General features: G+C 40.7%; 2 protein-coding genes and 1 non-coding gene across 6 annotated transcripts in view; 2 read left to right on the top strand and 1 right to left on the bottom strand.

The window, feature by feature from the left end:
* Window positions 1–1,830: 1,830 nt before the first annotated feature.
* Window positions 1,831–12,369, bottom strand: slc44a1a (solute carrier family 44 member 1a). Its single transcript, XM_086211544.1, has 16 exons — window positions 12,115–12,369; window positions 11,812–11,898; window positions 10,110–10,252; window positions 8,951–9,087; window positions 8,697–8,790; window positions 7,903–8,072; window positions 7,253–7,342; window positions 7,001–7,143; window positions 5,912–6,098; window positions 4,916–5,084; window positions 4,376–4,532; window positions 4,202–4,285; window positions 3,981–4,118; window positions 3,650–3,886; window positions 3,231–3,305; window positions 1,831–3,027 (listed from the first exon to the last, which is right to left on the bottom strand). Exons 1-16 carry the CDS (start codon window positions 12,136–12,138, stop codon window positions 3,004–3,006), a joined length of 1,959 nt encoding a protein of 652 aa, XP_086067670.1. The 5' UTR covers window positions 12,139–12,369; the 3' UTR covers window positions 1,831–3,003.
* Window positions 12,370–12,667: 298 nt separating this feature from the next.
* dlc1 (DLC1 Rho GTPase activating protein) overlaps window positions 12,668–22,815 on the top strand; it is an 85,941-nt gene continuing 75,793 nt past the window's right edge. Inside the window, exon 1 of one of the 4 annotated variants that reach the window (XM_086211542.1) lies at window positions 12,668–12,824. The gene's annotated coding sequence lies outside the window, so the exon portion shown is untranslated. Of the gene's footprint in view, window positions 12,825–21,044; window positions 21,244–22,815 lie in introns of those variants that run through there. The other 3 variants (XM_086211543.1, XM_086211540.1, XM_086211541.1) reach the window with 3 other exon arrangements.
* Window positions 15,083–15,164, top strand: trnas-cga (transfer RNA serine (anticodon CGA)). Its single transcript has one exon. It is a non-coding gene; the product is annotated as a tRNA-Ser (tRNA).

Genomic DNA, 22,815 nt, shown 5'->3' with positions numbered 1-22,815 from the left:
TAACAAGCTAAACATGGCAACAAGAATGCTAACTACTGCTGCAAAGCATCATCACCATCAGCTGCACTCAAAGTCAGCACACAGGCACTCACACATAAAGACACAGGATATTGCTAGGCAGCACGCACCTCATAAACAAACTTTGCACCTCAAGCCTTACAGCGAGGAACAAGAAGCGCAGCAACCACATGCTGTTGTAAACAATTCACACAAATTCAATTCAGGCCACAAAGTTGGCAAAGCCACAAAAAGAAAAAAGAAAAAAAAAAAAACAAGAACAAAAACACAAAAAAAGGACTCACAAATATGCACAAGCAATGATTCTGCCGGGAACAACCAGGCTGCATGAGATGTACCTGACCGGTGCTGATGTTTGAGGTTTGTTTCTGGCCTGTAAAATAAAATTTAAAAACGCCACACAAACAAACAAAAAAGACCTCAATCATGTGCTCGGTTAACTTCCCACTTCCTGTCTACACAGGAAGTTAAGAAGGTTTTTTTTCTTCCTCTGCAGACAGAAAGTGGTGTAATTCTGAGGAAATAGAAATAAAAATATAATCATGTCTACCCCCACAAAACACACACAAAAAGAAACCAAACTAAAAAAAACAGAACAAAACATAATGAAATAAACACACAATATTTCAAAAAGACTGCCTGGAAACCAAAATATCATTTAGTCCCAAACCTGAGAACTGGAAATCTTGCTCTTCTGGGTCTGAATGCTTTTGTCATGTAATCATGGAATCATGTCATGATTATGATCATTTTTCTCAAAAACTGATTTAAGTTGCAAATGTATTTTCTTTTCAAACCATCATTTCCGATGGCTAGAATGAGCATTTCAACAAAACACACAATACAAAACGTGTTTGCATAAATGAACAGAAAATCAAATCTCCTGTTGTGTATTGAGTATCTGCGCACACATTTATTCATTAAGCAGGTGTACTTGGCACTTTATGTCTATAACAGTATTATGGGCTGCTTTTATTGTACAGTTCTTGTTTGTGTACAAAATAAACGCACTATTGAAAAGGCCTGCTCTGGGTTTGGAGGACAAGCTGCTGAGGAGGCAGTACGGCTCACCTTAATGGTCTAGACACTATTGGTCAATACACACTCTTAGGAAGCTCATGTTACTGGGCTGAATCAGCATAGGCAACACACACACACACACACACACACATATACATCCAGGACAGGACAGACTTGATGGCTGTAAACTATTTACTGGTTGAATCTGAGTTGTAGAGCTTTTGTCTCCCTGATTTATACAATGATTGTGCTGAAAACACCATGTTGTTAACAAAAACTGATAAAAAGTACCATTTTATATATAACATTTTTGTTATATATACTTCAAACCACTCTAGGTAGTTATTTAAAAAACACTTTTAAATGTATGTTGTACGAGCTACCATAGATAACGTTTGTTCAGTGAAAATTATACAAATCCAAATGAAAGAATTATAAAATACAAGAAAACTGCCCCATTCAAATAGTGCCTCTTCCTGCCGAGGCCCTGAGCAGAATGTGTTTTCCTGTCTTTGAGTTCAATAACAAAAGGGTTCCCGTGAAAGGTTAGTGCGCTGTAAGTACTCAAGAGATCACTTAACTGTGATTCACAACCAGCCATCAAGCAGTTTTCCTCTGTATTCCTGTGTTTTATGGATGCAGACAGCAGCTTGCAAAGAGAGCTTTCCCATCGATATCCTCACTGCTTAGTGGCTTGATTCCTGGCTGGTCAATGGCGGATTGGAAAGAAAATGGAAGGGAGGAGGAAGTAAACTGTGCATCAGTAGATTGTGGATATAGATGTGGGAAATCGATGTTATGGCAGGTCAGCAAGACTTTATGGAGAGAAGATGAATTTCTAAATAAGTACAGTAGCGTATATTATTCTAAACTCTCGAGGAAGACACAGTGTAGGCCAACATGCTGATGTTATGTTTGAGCTGCAAAACAAAAAAAACAAAAAAAAACCCAGACATAAAATATTTGGCTACATTTAATCAATGTAAAAATATTTTAGCCACGGTCTGTTGTCATTTTTGTTGTGTTTAAGCAGTCGGCCTTTCAGTGTTTCGATGATGTGCAGTTTTAAAGGGGTTGCTGCCCTCAGGTGGTTGAAACAAGAGGCCTCTGCAAAAACACTTGTCGACCAGCTTAGAGCTTTCGCCACGTGTTCCTCAAGGCTTGAGTGAGCGGAGAAAAAAAACTGTTCATTTGAAGAAAAGGCAAACCCCTGAATGTTTTAAAACCAACGAAATATTCAATAAATGACCATTTTTCGATGAAGTTGTAAATACTGTACATTGCATTTGTTCTTCACGCTCCAGATATTTGATTTAAATTTGCTGCCCCCTGCTGCTCAACCAGTTGGAGAACAATGTGAAGCCCAGGATTCAACTCTGACCTGCAATAATGTGATTTGAGTTATAAAACTGGGAGAAACGGTTGTCAGCAGACCTACGGCTTCAATCAAGAGTCATTCCCCTGTGTGTCTAAGTTTAATTTGTACCTTGGAGGGTTTAACCACTGTGGACACATAATGAAACAATAAAAGAGTGTTTTAATTTAAAGTACAAAAAAATGTGGACAGCGTTTGACAAAACATGTTAAGCTAAAGGCTTCAGATATGTACATCGACTATTTCCAGAACATTTAGTGGACACTAGTGAAACATAAGAAAACCAAACCTGTTAAAACATGTTAACACACTCATACTATTTAAAATGTAATAAAACTCAAGCAAGTAAAAAAACTGACGTAACAAGTGGAAACATTGTCATCACAACAAAATGCAAACCCAAACAGGTCTTTTCCCACGTTACAGTTATTAGTGTCAAGAAGAAGAAGAAAAAAAAAAAAAAAGAATAAAGGGTGACAGCATATTTTGCCAGTGATGTGTTGCGTCCGAGTTAGTGCACCATCGTCTTATCGATGTCCCTGCTGCGTTACTCTGGAGTTAAGCTTCGGAGTGCTTGTCATGATTTTGACTCAAGCTAGTGTCCCTCGACCTGCCTGCAAGACAAAAAAAAAAAAGGAGGTTGCATTTACTCACTATGTCATCATCACTTTGTTATTCTACTAAACACACACGGTACCAAAGTCATACACAGCCTGCTTTATCAGAGTGAGCCGGCCAGCTCATTTACTCCCTCTAATTAAACAGATTTGAAACAGTTCCACAGTTTACGCTAAACTTGTCAGACTTTATAACTCACCATGGACTTCATTTCACGTCCGCTTCCATCGTCTGCTGTGTACCGACCCATTTTCTTACTATTCTCAACAAATTCCTGGGAAGGAACGAAAAAGTTGTCAGGGGAAAAAAATGATAGTGTATTGTAACACAAGCGTCATCACACGTTTATCCACAGGGATTTGAATGAAAGTTACACATTGTTTGACACAAGAGAAGAAAACTAGTTGCCAGGGAGATGACAAGAAAGAAAATATTGAGTTCAAACAAAGCAGTGTGGCGCTGAACAAATGACAAAAACAGAATCTGACATCATCGTATTGGCCCCAGATCATGAAATAGGTCTCAGTCGTGCAAAATAAACCCTCCAGACACATTGATTTTCACAACGTTGAAAGAATTTCTTTCAACAATATATTATCTTCCATTTACAACCCTCACCATTAAGGCTTTATCCATGTAGTACTCCCGTCCAGGGCTGCCATCGTTATACTTTGAGTCCACAGCGAAGCAGAGGAAGAGAACGTCGACCACATTCTCAAAAACAGAAAGGAAGCAGTGGGCCACCAGGAAGGCAAACAGGCAGACTATGAACAGAGGCAGGACCCAGACGGTGTACTCCCTCTGGTAGTTGAGGGCCAGGACGCCTGCAAACGCCGTGCAGGCCACTACAAGCACCTGACAACACAGATACAATACTGGTTGCTTAACGTCAGGCCGGTGCAGCTCCAGTGGACACACATCAGGACCCAAGATGACCAAATGGATATACCTTTCCCAGGAAGAGGACAAAGTCGCCCACGGTGTTAATGGCAGCTACGCGGAGGGCGTTCTCCACCAGGATGATGAAGGCATCTCGGGCTGAGGTGCAGAAACTGGTGCTGTTGATGGCCGTTGCAGTGTAAGCATTCTGAAATCACAACACACCGGATATGACTGATGAAAATGACCTTCTCCATAGGTTTCCTTCTTTCACCAAGCTGTTGTTCTTACTTGATTCAAGTACGCGAGACACTTCTCCAGACACCACAAGCAGCAGACACACGCTTTCAGCATGCAGCGAGCACAAGCGTTTTCCTGTGGAAAATAAAAGGTATTAAAAAAACTGAACAAGGTTTAATGTGAAGCCAAAATAAGAGTTTACATGCGCATCTCCCTCCAGCTTACCTTTCCTTTGAGTTGACTGTGAATGTAAGTTAAGATGAGACGAGGGATCTTCACCAAAGTGATGATAAAGGAGCCTTTGGCCAGAGTGCCCAGGTGGTAACGGAAGGTACGCGCCATCGCAGAGAGAATGGGAGTCGCTGGCATCTGGGATTTATTCCTGCAAGAGAAGAGCGATCAGTGAAATAATAATAATAATAATAACAATAATAATAAATTCTAGACGAGACTGTTGAAGAAAAACAGCACTCCTTCAGCTGAGAGAGAGTTAAGTTTGTCTCCTCCTCCACCCCGTGTTGTTTTTGCTCTGAACCCCCTTGACTGTGCGTTGCTCAAACTCCAGGTTGAATACCATAGCCCAACCTACCTGGAATACGAGCGGCGCCATGCCAGTTTGAAGTGTATACATGCCAGAGCAAACTGCTACACAAGACAGAGTATCGTACTATATGTAAAAAATCCTTAGCAAATGAATACAACAGAAAAACGCAACATTAAACATTCTGAGTGATAAATATACAAATTCCGTGACTTAATTCTTACCTGGTGAAGTAGTAGGTGACCACAGCACCTGCGATGGTCATCTGCTGGAAGGCCAAAATGAATTCACTGATCCAGATGAGACCCACAGCGTGATACCACACCAGGTACTGAAGAGGTCCTTGCATCTGATAGTCAACCAGATTTGTAGAGTTGTTCTTCACTGGTGTTCCTGTGATGATCCAGTTTAAGAGTTTAGGTTCTGTATTTCAATGTGCATCGGCGAGAATGGTATGATGAGCTGTTCCTGTCTGGCATTTACTTGCTACTAATACACACTTATATCAAGCAGCCAACTTCGTTTGGTTAGTTTAGTTGAACCCCTTTTATGCTTCACATTATTGGTGAATGGCGTAAACTTTATGCAACAATCAAACTGAAGACTAACATTAAAATACTTCATCTTTGACTAGTTCCCTACTAACACTCTAAACACTTCCATCTGCTTCATTTTCCACATTAATGAGGACAAGATGAAACAAGAAAAAAGGAAAGATGGACGCCAATACAATGAGACAGAGTGGTGAAGTTTCAGAGTGAGCACCTACTTTCACTCCGGTGGTACTTCCAGAATTTATTGTCCAAAAATTTCCAAACCACTAATTATGAAGACAGGACATGTGATGTTTTCAATTCACTTTAGCGGCCAGATTATTCAAATGGGACTTTGCTGGAATAAAAAAAAAAAAAATCAAAAAACAGAAAGGGGAAGTGGGAGATGAGAGGAGAAACAGTTCTTTGACTCATTCCTCCCACATCACGAGACGGGCACAAGATTCCAAATGTAGGCGTTAAGTCATGCCAGGACAAAATGTCACAAGTAATTTTAATATTCTAACTTGTGTTCACTAACAAATTATTTTACGAAAGAGACATTTCTGCTGCACTGACATTCAAAACTACAGAACAGCGTCAACATTTTTGCTCAAATCTAGATGTATCTTTTACTAGGAACCTAATGGAAGTGAACTACCACTGGTGCTGCTGCTTCCAACTGACCTGATATCCCCAGGAAGAGAAGCACAGCGATCCAGTAGGCCCAGAAGAGCATGAGGCACAGAAAGGTCCAGAAGGGCTGCAGGGCCAGCAGGGGAACATGGATGAACACTTTACCAGCCACGTGGAACAGGGCGATGGTGAGAGCCACACGCTTCCTCAGGAAGAACATCACCAGCAGGAGAATCACCTGGAGAGTTACACAGTAGTTATAGCGCTATGGAGGGGAATCGGGAAACCTCAACTACAAATGCAAACATCTAAATGTCCTTTTTGTCTGACAATCGTTGCTTTAAGCTCTGTTCAAGAGGGGATGCCATTGTTTATCTGCCAACACTTTGGTCTAGAGTGAAATATCTCAACAGCTGCTGACTGTATTGCAATGACATTTTGTCAAGATATTCATGATCACAAACAGATAAATCCAAAGATTTTAATAATATGAAATTTTCCATCAAGGGCCATCATCAACTCAAATGTATCTATCAGTGACATAAAACTACAAAAGAACTGCATCAACATTCTCTATGTCAAACTTTTTTTCAAGCTAGCATTCGAGTCCTTTAAGCTCATCGTCGCCGGTTCAATATTTCCAAATTAAACAATAGATGGAATTTCTGTCTGCGGCGACATTCCTGTGCTCCTTGGTGAGGGAGTTGAGAGTGTGAGCCAGCCAAGAAGGCTACTTCATATTAGACCTTGGCTAACTTGAATGTGCATTCATCGAGCAGCACTTGGACGCAATCCACATTATCAGAACAACTGGCTCAAATACCGATAGTGAAGCAAGCCATTTTGTAGGGGTTGTGTGATGCTTGGTAAAATTCACCCAAAGTATTACAGTCGCAACACCAAAGATGGAGAAGGCTACAGCAGAGCCTATGGCATAATTATGTCGCCTGTTGTTTATATTAACTGTCTGGAGTGTCAAAGTATCATTTTAAAGCTCCACGGTGCCCGAGTATTGCCTCATCATGGTACTCGCCTGTCTGTAGGATTTTCGTCTTAATCTAACAATCCTGGAGTAGTTTTCTTTTGTGTATCTTGCAAAATTATGAATACACACTTATTTTGTGCAAACATAAGACATACCGTAAAAATTGTGGCCCCTATTGCATACACAAGCAAGGCCTTAACATTATCTGCTGCCACTTCTTTACCAAAGACAGAGGTGGTTTGGTTGTTTAGGGCGTTCCTGTGGTCCACATACAGCCACCAGAGGACGCCTGTCCCACCTGCAAAAGATCACATCCCTATGTGTAGCATCGGCAGAAAAATGTCTGAATATAAACTGATTCAATTATTGCTATCTTAATTAAAATGTATGCCGCTTTTGACAGTTACCTATAGTACCAATGACGACCAGAACTGTTAGAATCCACACCAGCACTTTGGAGATGTAACGAATGACGACCATCATGATCAGGGACAGAGCTGCATCAAAAACAGAAACACAGGGTATGAACACTTCGTCATGACGGAAAATTTCCTCAAGCTGCAGAAAATGATTCATCTGTCCACTGCGAAGTGTGACACGTCATCATAATCATCAACTGCTTCCCACCAAATGGAGTCATGGGTTTGACTTTAGCAATAAAGCACGACTCTGCTAGCGACAAAGTCCAGACATTCTAGGCGCTATGAGTCGTTTAGCTTTAACGACATAAAAACTCAGACCAGAGATTAAATAATGAGATGAGTTGAGATGAAAGACATCTGAAACTGACATGGGATCGGTTGTAGGAGGAGTTAACAGACCTCAAATTAATGCCTGAGGACCAAACATCAGCTGATAGAATGGCTATATCCACTCAGACGTTTCCTGTTATTTCTATGACAAAAATAGCTTCCCTTCCGAATGATGCCTTCCGACTGAATCCTCCAGAGCAATTAGAGCAGCAGAAAACAAGACCACAAATATGGCTTTGGATGAAAATCAATTAATTATTCAACTAAAACATCCACATGCATATTATAAGTTGGGAATGTTTTACCTAAAGCCAGCACGCAAAGGCCCATGATGATGTCTTTACTGGCCATCACCCCTGCGATGACCCGACGCAAAACACTGTTGTCACTTACGAAAGTGACCAAGGCCTGGGCGAATTCGACGAAGCAGCCGATGTCCACAGGAATACAGCGGTGGAAGAGAGGGACAGACTTACTACCAGGGGGAGAGGAATCTGGGTTAGTGATGTGTCATAATGTATCATTCACGATAACTATGTATCGTTGGTAAGACTTTTCATAAAGTACATACCCTGCCCCTATAGGTTTATCATTTCCTCACTTCGAATTTTTTTTCCTTGGTCAACGTAACTGTTTTTTGTGGATCAATGTTTGTTTCCACGCTTCTCAAGACTGTACTATAACATTTTCATAAAATTACCTCAAAAAACACCATTAAAGTGATAACAGTTTAAAAGCTCTGTCGCCCACATCTAGGAAGGAGTCCTAAAGCTCGGGAATAAGTTGGCAGAAGAGTTTCTGGTTAAATGCCTGAAGTAAGATCTGTGGTTAACACTAGCTGAAGCTAATTTAATGTTGTGTTCTACCACAAAAAATATTCTGTAAAATTCCCACTAGCTGTTTGTTGATGGAAAACCACTTAACTTCCTGGATGACCTTAAAAGATGGCGCGTCATCTGAGCTGTTGCACTATCCATTTGATTAATTTAGTCCTCTTTGGTCATGGAATGGTTAATTTTTATTTATTTCATGAGAAATTTGTTTGTGTCATAGATCACATGATAAACTATCTGGGTTTCACGCTGACAAGCTTGGTTACCTTGCTGGAACAGGGAGTTTGGGACATTTATTGAGTCTGTCTGAATGGCTCGGGTATCTGGTAGGTGTAACGTCGTAGGTGCAGAGTGCAGATCCTATTAACAAAAGGAAAAACATACAGTTCAACACATTCATGAAGACATTAAAATAGATTAAAAACAACAACTATAAATATTCAGTGGGTATTCATGTCTAACTTATATAATATCAGAACACCGCAGCACAGTATTTGTACGAGACCGTTTGTCATCTCACCATTATTGAGAGCAAACTGCTTTAAATCGCTGTATGTCTTCAGTTCAGTCGCAGGACATTTAGAAACACACAAGGCAATGGACTTGATCTTCCTATTAATGAAGTCGATGTTACACGGGTTCAGGAAGAAAACATACCTGACAAAGAGAAAATTAGAAGTTCAATAATAGGGTCTTCGCCAGAAGTGCCTTCTGGCTCAGGCCCTAAAAATTATGTTTTCCTGCAGAAATAAGAGCATGCATTCCACAATTTCATTTGGTTAAATCATGAGTAGATTTGGTCATTAGTGGACTGTTCAGTCAGGGCAGAAAATGAAAGATATTTGCAACACTGCGGCACAGATGCCCCTTTGTAACAGAAACGTCTTTGATTCAAAGCCTTGATGGGAAATCAGCCCATCAATGAAGCATGAGCCATTGTTTCACTGGGCCCACTGCACACTGATGGAAAGCTACTACCCACGGGCATTGTGACAAGCCAAAAACATGCGACAACAAAAATATCACCTTGACTGCGAGAGATGACATAAATGGAGTGATTGTTATTGTCTTCACTCAGGTGTGTGGAATTCACTGCGACCCTGCTGCAGAACTCTGCTGGTGAAACTATTATTAATCATCTGACCTCTTATCGAGAACTCTGAGTCTATCTTGTTTCCACAGAGCAAACATCCGGCTGCACTGGACACAGGAAAGACAGCATGCATCAATGCATAGTCTTATTCCAACTTTTGTGTGTGAGAAGATCCCACCCCCATGTACTACCCCATGCAGTGTTGGAATTAAATACAGATATCTTAGAAACTGTGAAAGAAGGCAAATACTGGAGCTATATGGTGTTTACAAATGCAGCAACAAATGCAGTGCTTTTCGTCACAACTAATATTACATGACGCAATCCTTGCAAGCACACATGTAATGCTAAAAGGCTTCATCTGTACCACCCGGACCCAACCATGGAGGGCAATGTAGTGTTGAAACACACCTGCTTAAATGTGCCGTGTCCACTACATTGTTATCTACGTAACTATAAACAGGCTAACATGAACACACAGCAAGATTTATGATTACAAGATTATTCATCATTCAACAAGCGTCCCTCGCTCCACAGAGACGGAAAAAAGATGAATCAAGTGTTGTTAGAAACATGTTGGACTGACTTGTTTTCAATCATGTTTCGGCCGCTGAGTTCTACTCCCTCGATCTTGGTGTTGTTGTGGCCACAGGTGTTACCATAACTGTCGTATCCTGAGATGAGTCTGGAGGCAGCTCCGGTGGCGATGGTGTAGCCACATATACACGCCTGCGGAAGACACAGATTAGAGCAGATAATATCACCTGTCAGCTGGACACATTGATACGGTCTATCGTCGGTCGATCTGTAGGAGACAAAATGACAGAAAACGAACACGTGTCTCATACACAGAGCCACTTGATGAGAATAGTGAACAACGACTCATCTCACTAATATTTGAGGTAGTTTTTCTTCTAAACTAGTTCCTTAACACCACTGACTCTCAATAGTCCATTTCTAACAGATAAATGCACGACACCTCATCAATACCACTCAATACATTTCTTTATCTTTCCTACACGATCTGATCGTGTCCTGTATTGACATGACACAAGAGCACGGCTGTCACATTCAAAAGATCATCTCTTCGTTTTCAGCTCTATTTAATGATGCATTTCCCATCGATCTAAAGGCAGATGTCACAAATGAAACAGTCGCCAGGTGAGTGAACTTTATCACATAAACTCCTGCCGTTGCTTCCCAAACTCTGAACCCTCTTTCAAAGCCATTTCTGCTCTTTTCATCACGATAGACAGACAAGATCAAATGGGCCTGAGCAGCATTTTCACACCAGTGACACTGCATAGTTGGATGATAATTCTTTAAACTTCTAAGATGTGCACCAATGTTCCTCCCTGATTATTCAGGGTTTTCCCTCCCTCTAAATAGCTCCATGAACATACACACATCACCTGTTTTGGTTCATAATTTTATAATCATATCAGATGCTATCTTTAGTGGCGTTGAATGAATACAACTCTCACTTCATGTACATCGATGAACAAAAAACATTAGTATCTCAGCATTGCAAAATATTTGTAAAAAGCACCATAAACTATGGTCTAATCTATGACATGGAATCACCTCTTTAAAACAGGGGGAAAAACAGCATTATTGCAAGGCTGTTATGCAAAGGTAATTGATTTTTATCAAGGAACAGGTTTACCAATTTCTGTACAGAAGAGAACAACTGTGAATGAATAGTTCAGCTACATCAAATAAGTGATTTTTCAATCCAGACAAAATTAATCTGCAACTATTCTGATCATCAATAAATTGTTTCTCTGGCAAAATGTAAACTGTTTGCTAATTCAAGAGTCTTCGAATATAAGAATTTACTATTCAGCATGTCAGAAAATTAAGTGTCTGTGGGTTTTTGACTGTTGGATGGACAAAATAAGCAATCTGAACATGTCCCTTTGGACTCTGGGAGACTTCAATTAATATTGTCAACTTTTCTTTAGATGTTAGACTAAACAATTCACCAACTAGTTCAGTTCCAAGTTAATTAAGTACAGCCACGGTAGTTTAAAACTCTCAAACACAAAAGCAAAATACACAAGTGTGGTGTAGACTTAATATGTAATTCTACCCCCCATAACAGGTAAACAAAATATTAGACACATCTCTTAATATCAGCCTTTATATGATAGAACAATTATGCAGGAGCCTCCTGTTGACCAGCAAGTGGAATCATTTATAAAATAGCTTTTAAAAAGCACAACTTTCATGGATTACTCGGGCAAATGAGTTGCAAGTACTGTTCTGATTCAACTAAAAACACTTACCATCCCAATACAAAACAGTGTGAATATGATGAGCCATGGGATGTCCGTGCAGCTGCGCTCCTCCAGGGGCTTCCAGTCACGTTTACCCTGCCAAGGCATCAATCACATATATTAAACAGGAGGTTATTATCCGTAATGCTGTTTAACTGTGAGAGTGCGGTGCAGTTAGCCGCCCAGCTGCACCAGTGTTGTTGCTCCAAAACAAGCCGACACTGTTGAAGAAGTCACGTTGCGTACGGACAACCAATCTGCGAGTTAGCATTTTAAGCAGCCTCAACTTTCACCACGATTTAGCTAGCTTACCTCGCTACTGCCACAACAACCCATTGTCGACAACGGAGGGGGGAAACTTCAGCAAAACAAAACTTTAAGAGTCTTCGGTTAAACTTTTATCATTTATTTGAACTCATTCCTCTTGCTGCCCAATTTCGGCTGTTGATATCCACAGATGAAGTAAAAAAAAAAAACTCGCTGCTTTGATAAGTCTTAAGTTGACTGTGCTATGGTGGAAGTCCCTGCCCCTCAAACCGCAGGTAAACGCGGAAGAAAACAAATTTCTTATGCTGCCTTCAGGAGCCGTCACAAATATCGCTACTCCGAGTTGCTTGCGAAGGAACAAGGCAGAGATAGTAGCCTCTATTTTGTTGTTGTTGTTTGTTTTATCACTGTTTCAGTGTTGCTTTTTAACACTTTACACACTTGTATCAACCAGTAAATAATTAAAAAAACAGAAGTCTCCAATTAACAAAATTACAGTGAAGTATCTGTTAACTTCGACAGCTGTAAAGTATCATGAAGCAGCAAAGGCGCAGGCTGGCATTTGGGTGCTGAATTTAGCGCCGTTTGCTGGAGTGATGTAGGAATTGTTAATAAGGGTTTTTGTTTTTTGTTTTTTTATGGTGATTTAACTCAGGGTTGGGACCAGGCTTTTCTCTTGTCGAGCTGGAAGTAAAAATCCATAAAGGTAAACCACTCATTCAGCGGAAATGCCGTGTTTCTTCCCGTCCCACCTGGTGAGTAAAGTTAGCTTCATTTCATCTATAAAGTTTATGAGCCTGTTTTGGTTGTTGTTTTTGGATAATTTCTTCTGTAGTCCGCTTTCAACTGGAAATGTCGGAGGGTGTGACAGTAAGTGTAGTTGACATATTTGTTTACTGTCTAAAATTATGAGTATTTCAAGCAAGCTTCTCCCCGCAATGACAAATATGTGAGTTTGTCGCCCCCAGTTGTCCCTTTCATGTCATTACAACCCTTCATGCATTAAATGCCAGTTGTTAGTTTGATTACAGACACTGCCAGATAGTGCTCATGTTGGGGGAGTTTATATGACTTCGTCTTGGTTGGTTACACTGTGAAAGGATGACATCTGGAGCCTTGCTTTTACTGTACGACCCTAATTGGAGCGTCCCTGAGAGGAGGTTTTAATCTGTTCAAATTCAAAAGTCAGTCGTGGATGCCCAGGTAAATCCAGTTTCTGTAATGCAGTCTTAAATATCGGAGGCAGCCAACCAGGACCCCCTTTTCACATCTTTATTCTTCATTAGAGTCTAAGGTTTTTGCTCAGATACTCTTGATACTCTTGCTGTTTGTGGTTTGCTTGCAGTTGGTTGGATATGCTATTTTAAAAATGTCACTTCTGGTGTTGGCCCGTAACCACATTTAGATGTTTGAATTTTGTCAAGACAGCCCCCCAAACTATGAGTTGTTTTTTTTCTCCTCTTCGTGAAGGTTTCCTGACCTGTATGCTCCTTGAGTGGGTTGGAATGTCAAACAGTTTCCTGAAGAAGAGGTGGCTTGCATTTTTGTTTTCCTCCTGCTCCTAATACGCTATACTGTTTCTTCTGCACTGCATAAGAGACCAGAAGCAAAGGTGAATATTTAACTTTGGCTATCTTATCCACTTTTTGACCCTTGGAAGGTATAGAGTTGAGCAATTGTGTTTTTTAAAGAACCCAGATGATAGTCATCTTATTCTATCAGTTTGGATTAAAAAGGAAAAAAGAGCTAATGATCTTGGAGGAGCAGATCATATGATGAGCACGATGTGAATGCATGTGAGAGTGCAGATGTTGGGAGGGTACATTTGGAAACAGAACGCAAAGGAACATGGAGAGGAAACATTACTGTTCTGAAGTCTGTCCTCATATGATGAGGTAGCCTCTGACCCCTCATCTCCTGACTCTTGGTCTCAAGAATTTCCTCCTGATGGTGCTGTGGCAACAGTGTCCAAGACAACACGTTTTCCTGGATTTCTATTAGAGGAGCTGGTGCCAGCACAGCATATGTTCTGCAGAATCCTTGGTGGGTGGGGGGGTGTTTAGTATGTCACTATTCTGGCCCACACAAGCTCTGATCTAAGCTCAGGAATCATTCCTCGTAAACAACAGGACAAGAGGATAAATATTGTGTGACTCAGCCCACAGAGACTTTGAGGATTTTGCCGTTAGAAAATGTCAAGCTCAGGAGGATGTGATGAAATCTTTTGGAGCTTCGACGATGCTCCAGCTTTTTTGCTGCGAGGGAGGCTAGATGTAGGGTGTTGATAAATTACACACTGAGTTTCTCAATAGACTCTTTGTAAATCACTTGACCTTTGTCAAAGCAAACAGTGCATCTTCCAGGACTGCAGATGCTCCATGAAATCATATGCTTTCTCATCCATGTGGCAAGAGCAACAGTGCAGTTTCAATTTGACTAAACAGGAAGAAATACGTATTTGATTCGACTTGAGATTTTTGAGATTAAAACAAAAGTCCCAAATAAAAGTAGAGTCCAACAAATTCATTTGCAGATTGCTGTGTGTTTGTAAGGTTCAGTAACAGCAACAATGCAAATGCAATGCGAGTGTATCTTTAGGAAAAATGGCTGTGGATTTTTCCATGCATATAAAGGTTAAAGATGCTTGAGAATGTGCTCACGTGCAGGTGGTTAAAGGGTTATGGGGCATTTGTTTGAGCCAGAGTACACAAATGGAATACAGCTGTTCTTGCCACCTAGACATGCACTGATCTGCGGTATATGGAACTGTCTGTCCGGGGTGATGGTAAAGAAAGCAGAAAACACAGAAGGACAAGTTTACTTGCTAGACTGGTCTTCCGTGGTTTCTCGGATATTTAGATGTTGCAATCTATGCTGCAAATTGGTATGATATCAATTTGGGTGAAAAAGGCTGACATTGGGAGTAAAGTTAGGATTTTTATAGCCAATGCAGAATGATGTCACTGTTGTGGAAGTTGTAGAGATTTGTCTTTTAATGTTAAATATAAACTGGGTTGTTGTGGCCGAGTGGTTAAGGCGATGGACTCGAAATCCATTGGGGTCTCCCTGCGTACGTTCAAATCAGGCCGACAACGATTGCTTTTAAGGATTTCACCCTCCGGGGATCAGTAGAGAGTAGTCGAGTACTTCTGAATCTAAATGAGGAAAAAAAATCTCCAAGGATAACCAGGCAAATTATTTCATAGTGCTTCAGGCTATTCAGAGTCTTCCAATTAAGGTTGAACTCATTTTTTTTCTCTTTCTAATTAATTAATGACCCCTGAGGTTAACCCTGCATTGATTAGGTTAGATTGGGAGGTCTTAGGAGTATCTAGAGTGATATGGCTTTAGGCACATTCGTGTGCACAATAAATTTGGGGCTTGATGTGAAATTGTGTACAAAAGCTGTGTCTACAAGTGGTAAAATGTCATGTTTTGGGTTAGTGGTTAAGGTTAGGATTAGGCAAGTCGTGGTAACTTTATGATTCCCAGAAATTGATGTATGTAGTAGTCCTCATCTCCAAAATTGACATAAGTAAATTTGTGTAGGTGTCTTTGTGTCATCAAGGAAAAATGTGCTCTTGGAGGCAAGATCTGTTTAACGTCACAGAACTTTTTTTTTTTTTTTTTTACATTGTGTTTGATTGAGTTTGACATGTTGGAGGTATTCTGGTTGTAATTCCTGGAATCATTTTTCCAGTTTTCAATTCATGTTTTTGATTTAGATAAAAATACGCTGTTTTTCATCCAGGCCTTTCAACCGAGAGCATGAGACCGGAGCAGATGCTGGTGCTGAAAGGGAACACTGATCGTATTTTCCCTGCACGTGGGACAGTTTTTTTCCTCTGCCGTCCTAAAATGTAAAAATGTAAAACCCAGATGACACAAGACTGTTTCATCTGATATGACAAATTCAACAAGTCACTGAAGTTTAGTTTTTTTTACAGTATTCACATACATGCACATACATGCACATAGATGTACAGAATGTCATGTAGTGCTGTCTGCTTACTGAGATCTCACACACACACACACACACACACACACACACACACACACACACACACACACACACAGATTGTCTCACAAGAAGATTACACAGATTATTTTAGCCTGGAGGTTGTTATGGTCCTCAATAACTTTGACTTCCTGTTCCCACGGTAACAGTCACACTGAAACCCATAATCACGGGCCAAGGCCCCCTCGGTTCCTCCCACGATGATTTCTTGACTTAAGACCCACTCAAGCAAAGCGAGTCAAAATCGACGGATGATTAAAGACAATTTTTCCAATAAGACAGTGCAGCTCCTAAGTGGCCTGCTAAATGTTCTTGAGCTGCATCTTTTTCCTCGGGGACGTTTCATGTAAGAGGATTGTGATTGCTTATGTTCCCACCCTGCGTGGCTCTAATAGTCTTATTTGAACCAGCACGACTCTCAGCTTCTGAAACTGAGATGCTAACCACAGAACACGACAAGTGACGAGAAAGGATTACGACGGGGATGTTGGGATCAGGGATGTCCTCAAATGAGATTCTGGCATTTTATCACACTCAAAATGACTCAGTTATGGGAGGGAATAGGTTGAGGGGGTTTTTTGTTTTTTTTCTATGAGCATCACCTACTTTTCCTTCTTGGGCAAACTCTCTGTTCTTTAATGCCCATGATTTAGACAGGCTTATTTTTTCCAATAATAAACTATATCAGACAGGAATGTGAGGCTGTTTCCTTTGGGCCCTCACGACTCCACTTAAGAAACCAGGGGGCTGATCAGTGGGGGATTACAGAGTGAATCATGAATAAGTCTTTTAACCATGTTGGTGACGTGCGAGTAATGATGCTGCTTGCTTTTCAGAATGAACATCTTCCCGCTCGGTGATCTGTGACTTAGAGTCTGGCCCGTGTTGACTTTTAAAATGCAAATAAATACTGATGAATATACGAGGTGGTCAGGTGCAAAGATTCCAGCGTAGACTGTATTGAACATGCAATTCCATTCACACTTGGACTGGAGGATATGTTCTGAAGCAGTAAGAAAATTTTGATAACATGTTCAATGGCAGTGTTTCTCACAGAATTATATTTTTGGTACATACATAGTGGGATACTGTGATGGACTGGCGACCTGTCCAGGGTGAACCCCGCCTCTCACCCGTTGACACTGGGATAGGCTCCAGCCCCCCCGCGACCCTTCATAGGAATAAGCGGAAGACAATGGATGGATGGACAAAATTGGATTTTATTTTTTTATTGCAGCATCCAATTAGGAAAAGATCTGCAGTAAAAAAACATAAAAAAAACAACAACATCACCTTATAGACAAAAACATTTTAACTTCTCAGGTGATCGTCTTTATCTCCGGGGAATATTCCTGTTTGGCTTCTCTCTGTCTGTCTCCCTTTACTGTCTGCAGTGGATTACCAGAACAATGGTCAACACTGACAATCACTTTCATTCTATACATTCAGTACTTGGCCAGTGCTAAAACTACAAGTCATGAGTGTTTCAATTTTATATTCTGTTCCCCTCTTTTACCTCTGCATCCTCCTTCCTTATGTCATTTTTCTTGTGCTTTCTACATATTCTCTGCTGTGTATGCGTCATTTCTCAGCATTGAGGGCAGGTATGGTTATGCCCCTCTAGCTGCTGCTGCTGCTGCTGCTGCTGCTGCTGCTGCTGCTGCTGCTGCTGCTGCTGCTGCTGCTGCTGCTGCTGCTGCACTGTTTTAGCATGACAAGAGTCACACAACGTCACTGACAGGGGTCACGCAACGTCACTGACAGGGGTCACGCAACGTCACTGACAGGAGTCACGCAACGTCACTGACAGGGGTCACGCAACGTCACTGACAGGGGTCACGCAACGTCACTGACAGGAGTCACGCAACGTCACTGACAGGGGTCACGCAACGTCACTGACAGGAGTCACGCAACGTCACTGACAGGGGTCACGCAACGTCACTGACAGGAGTCACGCAACGTCACTGACGGGTCACGCAACGTCACTGACAGGGGTCACGCAACGTCACTGACAGGAGTCACGCAATGTCACTGACAGGAGTCACGCAACGTCACTGACAGGAGTCACACAACGTTACTCTCATTGATTAATTCTGAAATGTAGGTCAAACTGAAGAACAACAACCATGTGGAAATGATCAGCTGCAGACGGTGGTTTCCACTGCAATAGTGCAAGTGTTGATTGGTATAATAGAATGAGTGTTACATAATTTGTGTAAAACATATCTATTACACATCATTAATTTGCTCCTGTCCTAATAAGGAGCCTGTCTCAGTTCTCACTCTTGAACCAACCACAATGCTGAGTGAGAGAAATATGAAATATTACAGTATATGACATGACTAGTTTATGTTATGTGTAACCATATAGATATTTTTTTAGGACATGATATTCATAATATATTTTCAAATGTATTCAAACATCTGTTTTTTTGTTTTTTTTGGGGGGGATTGTCAGGTCCCCAAATACTTTCTTCATATCGGGTGGTAAAATAGACTTAAATTATAAACTTTTGTAAATGCATTTATTTTTTTTTACCTGGAACGGCTCCCCATTGTGTGACTCCTAGAAGAAACACCCTGCATCAGCCATCTTATGCGCCACTAACAATATAGCCTATCTATAGTGAAGTTATTTTCTAGCTTCCAGCTCATTGTTGTGTTGTTGTTTTTTTAACTCTGAATGCTGCAAATTACTATTTTTATTCTGGGACTCAAGCGGACTCCCAGAACAAAAATATGGAGCTGGAACGAGAATAATAAGTCCCCTTTAATGCTTCACTACTCCTGCAGTTCAGGCACAACCACACAAATGCATGGCTGATGGGCATGTAGTCTCACACATGTTGCTGATTGAACATGTGTTTGCATAATGCCACCGATGGTTCAGAGTATGACGTCGACCTGTTAGCCTGCGGCCGTGAAAGACAGTCTGATTGGCCGGGGGAGGCCTTAGCTTTTCAAATTATAGGCTTGTGTTGGATGGAGGTAATGAGTGGATAGCCTGAGTCATGCACTGTGTCGGCCTATGCACTTCAATCGCCAGCCGTATCCACATGGGAGCTACTGTGACCAACCAGATCTGTGTTTCGTTACACTGCACTTGGTGTGACCACAGAGTGCGTCATGTGACATGCTACAGCGAATTCTTGTTGAACATGGATCTTTCCCCTTGAGTACAACCATCTGTGTCTCTAAAAAGTCGACATTGATGGTGGTGCACAGTTTCCCAGGATGAGGCTCATCCAGAGCTTCGCCTCACATCTGGATGACCCAGAGGTTAGAGGCCAGGGTTGCATGAGTACTTGAAGGGGGCTTCATTCCAAGCCTCTCTTGTTTATAGATTGTTCCTGTTGCTTTGACGTAACTATAAATGTGTTCACAACGTGTGATGGTGTGAAATTAGGCAACATGACTTTAGTCGGTGGGTGACACAAAAGCGAGGATGTTTTTGTTCTGTGTAAATCAGAAGGTTATGCAGCCAGGGAAGATTTTGACCAGCCAACTGTGAATGGAAGTCTGTGTGAAATATTCAGCTTGTTGTTCAATTTCAGTCTCAGTGGGGTTTTAAATTAAATTTACGTGAAGTAGATATCAGGTGTAAATATATCTGTCTTTGCACTTATAACTTCGGAACAAGGATAAGACTAAAACATTAACTGCATCGAATTCGGTTTCCTGAATGTTTGTTCTCTGAGTTTTGCTTTCAAATCCGGCTTAAACTGGACAGTGTGATTATTGTATTTTGAGGTATCACGTAGCTCGTACAGTTTATACACTCCTAAGATTGACTTATTGATTAACCCTTTATATGCAGGAAGAAAAAAATAAAGGAATTTGGATCTTTATGTAAAAATACAAATAAATTGAAGTTTTGTTGGTGAACTCTTTGACCACAACGATATGAAACTGAATGTTTAAGAAAGGTTTTGTTCCCATTATCATACACCTTTTTTATGGTGATCACATACATATTTGGCATTTAATATGAAACATTTGAAAAATGCCCTCTGAAACAGCGTCTGCTGGATTTCCTGCTCTGCATTTATTTTCACTTGTGCTCATGTGTTTTTTCAAGAATGCTTGTAGAGTTACAAGATGACAAATTTTGAATAAAAGCATGCCTCAGATATAACTGCCAAAACATTAGAGCAATCTCTTTTGGCCCACAGCCCGAGTTGTTACGAGGCAGGCTGTCTATTACTAATCTAAACCAACTGGTGGGAGCGTTTCCGAGCTTAGCCAAAGAGCAAGCTAAGGGAGAATGAAGGAAAGGTCCACTGGGAAGAGAAGACGGCAATACTGAGGGAAAAGAAAAACAGTTTTTAAAAATAGTGAGGCGAAAACGTGCATTATAGGCGGCTGGAGTGAATAAATGAGCAGTGTGCCTGTTGTCCATTGGGGGATGGGGCTCCTAGGATGTGACTCAGACTCCCTGTCAAACCAGCGGGGAGGGGACCTGATGGGATCGAACCAAGGAGACAAGGGGTGGAGTTGGGGAGAGAAGTCCCTGCCCCTCTAACACCACCCAACTCTCAGCACTCAGCGTCAGCAAAACCCCTAATATGATCAAGATGGAAGTTGTCTTTGGACTTTTCATTGCTCCCCGGCTTTCTGCCTGCCTCTGGGGCGTTCTCTGCTTTTCCGACTGTTTTACAGCAAGGATACTGACTGGAGTCCAGAAAATAGCTTACAGGAACCTAGAATAAAGTATGCTTACAAAATTGTGTCAAGTCAGTTGGATAGAGATAGGTTCATATTTCCCAAACCAGGACGGATTTTACTCAGTGGATGAATGAAAACTAAATCTTCGGATACATACTGGATCTGCAACCTGTTTGTTGGATTATCTCCAGGTGTTTCAAGCTGTATTGCTCCTTTATTATATTGCAAAATACTCTCATCACTGGAGAACAATGAAACATTGTTACTACAACATGAAATATTACTTGTCAATTCAATACACTGAGGTGACAACTCTGCAGCTGGTTCAATACAAGATGAAGGAGCAACTTCATACTTTTTCTAAACTTCCTTGTTGAACTAATAACCAGGTGGAAGTTTGTGCTAAAGGTGAAGATGACGGTTGGTACCAGCCAAGACTTCTTCTGAGGAAACAAAAGGTGTGAACCTGGAAAGAAAGAACCACCAAAACTGTAAGATAAGATCTGTGTCTTAAGAAATGTTTGGAGCAGCTGTGACATCATGTACTAAATGCTAAATATGATATAAAAATTATTTTTGATATCATTTCGGTTAAAACAAAGTCTATCTTTTGTGTAAAACTCATAGGATTTCCAGCCCTTTATTCTTGTTCTTCATTAAGGGTATAAAGTATTTTCAAGAGAATCACGTGTTTTTTGTGTGGAAACCTTCCGTACATTCTGACCTGGAACAACAGGAAAAGAAAAAAAACAGCACAGTAAAGCTGGATAATACACTACAACTTGGTCAGTAAATATTATGATAATGTAGAGAGCCAGCTGTTCAGTGGCACTCACTCTCATTACTGGTTAAATGTTATTTTAGTTTCCTATAATCTGGTTCATTTTTGTTTGGGGAAGAGCTTCTAGAAAATGACTAACTCCTTTTCACACTTTTTTAACAGCTGAAGTTTTATATTTATGGAAGGTTTGAGAAGTAGTTTCATCGGAATTTATCTTGCTGATTTTTTGAATATTTTGTAAGCCCTAATGAATTTTAAATACGACTGCATTGGCAAGGACCTCGAGAGATGATACGACACACGGGTCGATTTTATCATGATATATTGCGATATGATTTGTTGGAGTACTTAAAAATAGAGCTGAAAAAATACAACTTTTGAACCATCTGGTCATATGTGTGTCACATTTTATTGGGTAAAACCAATTTATTCCACATTTCCATCCCGATTTTTTTAGCAGGATAAAGTTGGACAAACAGACACTGTTACTGGACACACTAAATATAGCTGCCATAACATCATATTGAGAAATGAAGTGTATATACATACATATACATTTTTTGTCACTCATTGAACAGCAACATTATCTGAAATATAGTAATAGCTATATTGATTTTCTTGCACAGCCCTGATTTTAAAAATGTGGTCAGTGAGAGGCCACCCTTGCTCATAGAGACTGAAGACAATCTCTAGTTGTTTTTTTGTAACTGAAAGCGGGTTGAGGCAGTTGGAATTCGAATTAAAAAACCTGAATTGCGTACACAAGTCAAAGTCTCCAGGGCTGCCCCTCAAGTTGGGGCAATGGCATGCGCAGGTCGTTTACATGTTAACACTGTCCTGCCAGAAACACATGCGCTGTAGGATGAGTGAAGCATTTACAGGCTGACCTCTTGGTCGAACAGTTTGTTTCGCTACAGTGGGCAATAGACGGTAATTTCTTGCAAGGCGTCTCCTTGACAAAATTTAAGGGTTGTGAGTTTTGGTTGGGGCCTCTCCCACCTTCTTTTCCACCAAATATCCAGCATTCAGAAGTCCTCAGTCTTAAGTAGGCAGAGATCCCAAGACTAAGGCCATCAAGTTTAGTTAGCATGTTGTAATGGGAAATTTAGAAAATCTTATACTCAGATGTTAGTTCATCGTGTAAGATAAGCACTTGAAACACCTGCCTGACTTTATACCTAATAAATACTTCAAAAGTGCGTGATAATGAGTACCAATAAAAAAAACTGTGTGACACCTTTGCAACTATGCCTTTAAAAGTTTCACTTTAAAAAATATAATT

The sequence above is a fragment of the Aulostomus chinensis genome, chromosome 8, assembly GCF_037954235.1.
Source record: "Aulostomus chinensis isolate RoL2024-O1b breed Wild chromosome 8, RoL_Achi_v1.0, whole genome shotgun sequence".
NCBI classification, from domain to species: domain Eukaryota; kingdom Metazoa; phylum Chordata; class Actinopteri; order Syngnathiformes; family Aulostomidae; genus Aulostomus; species Aulostomus chinensis.
This window is presented reverse-complemented; position numbering and strand designations above follow the sequence as displayed.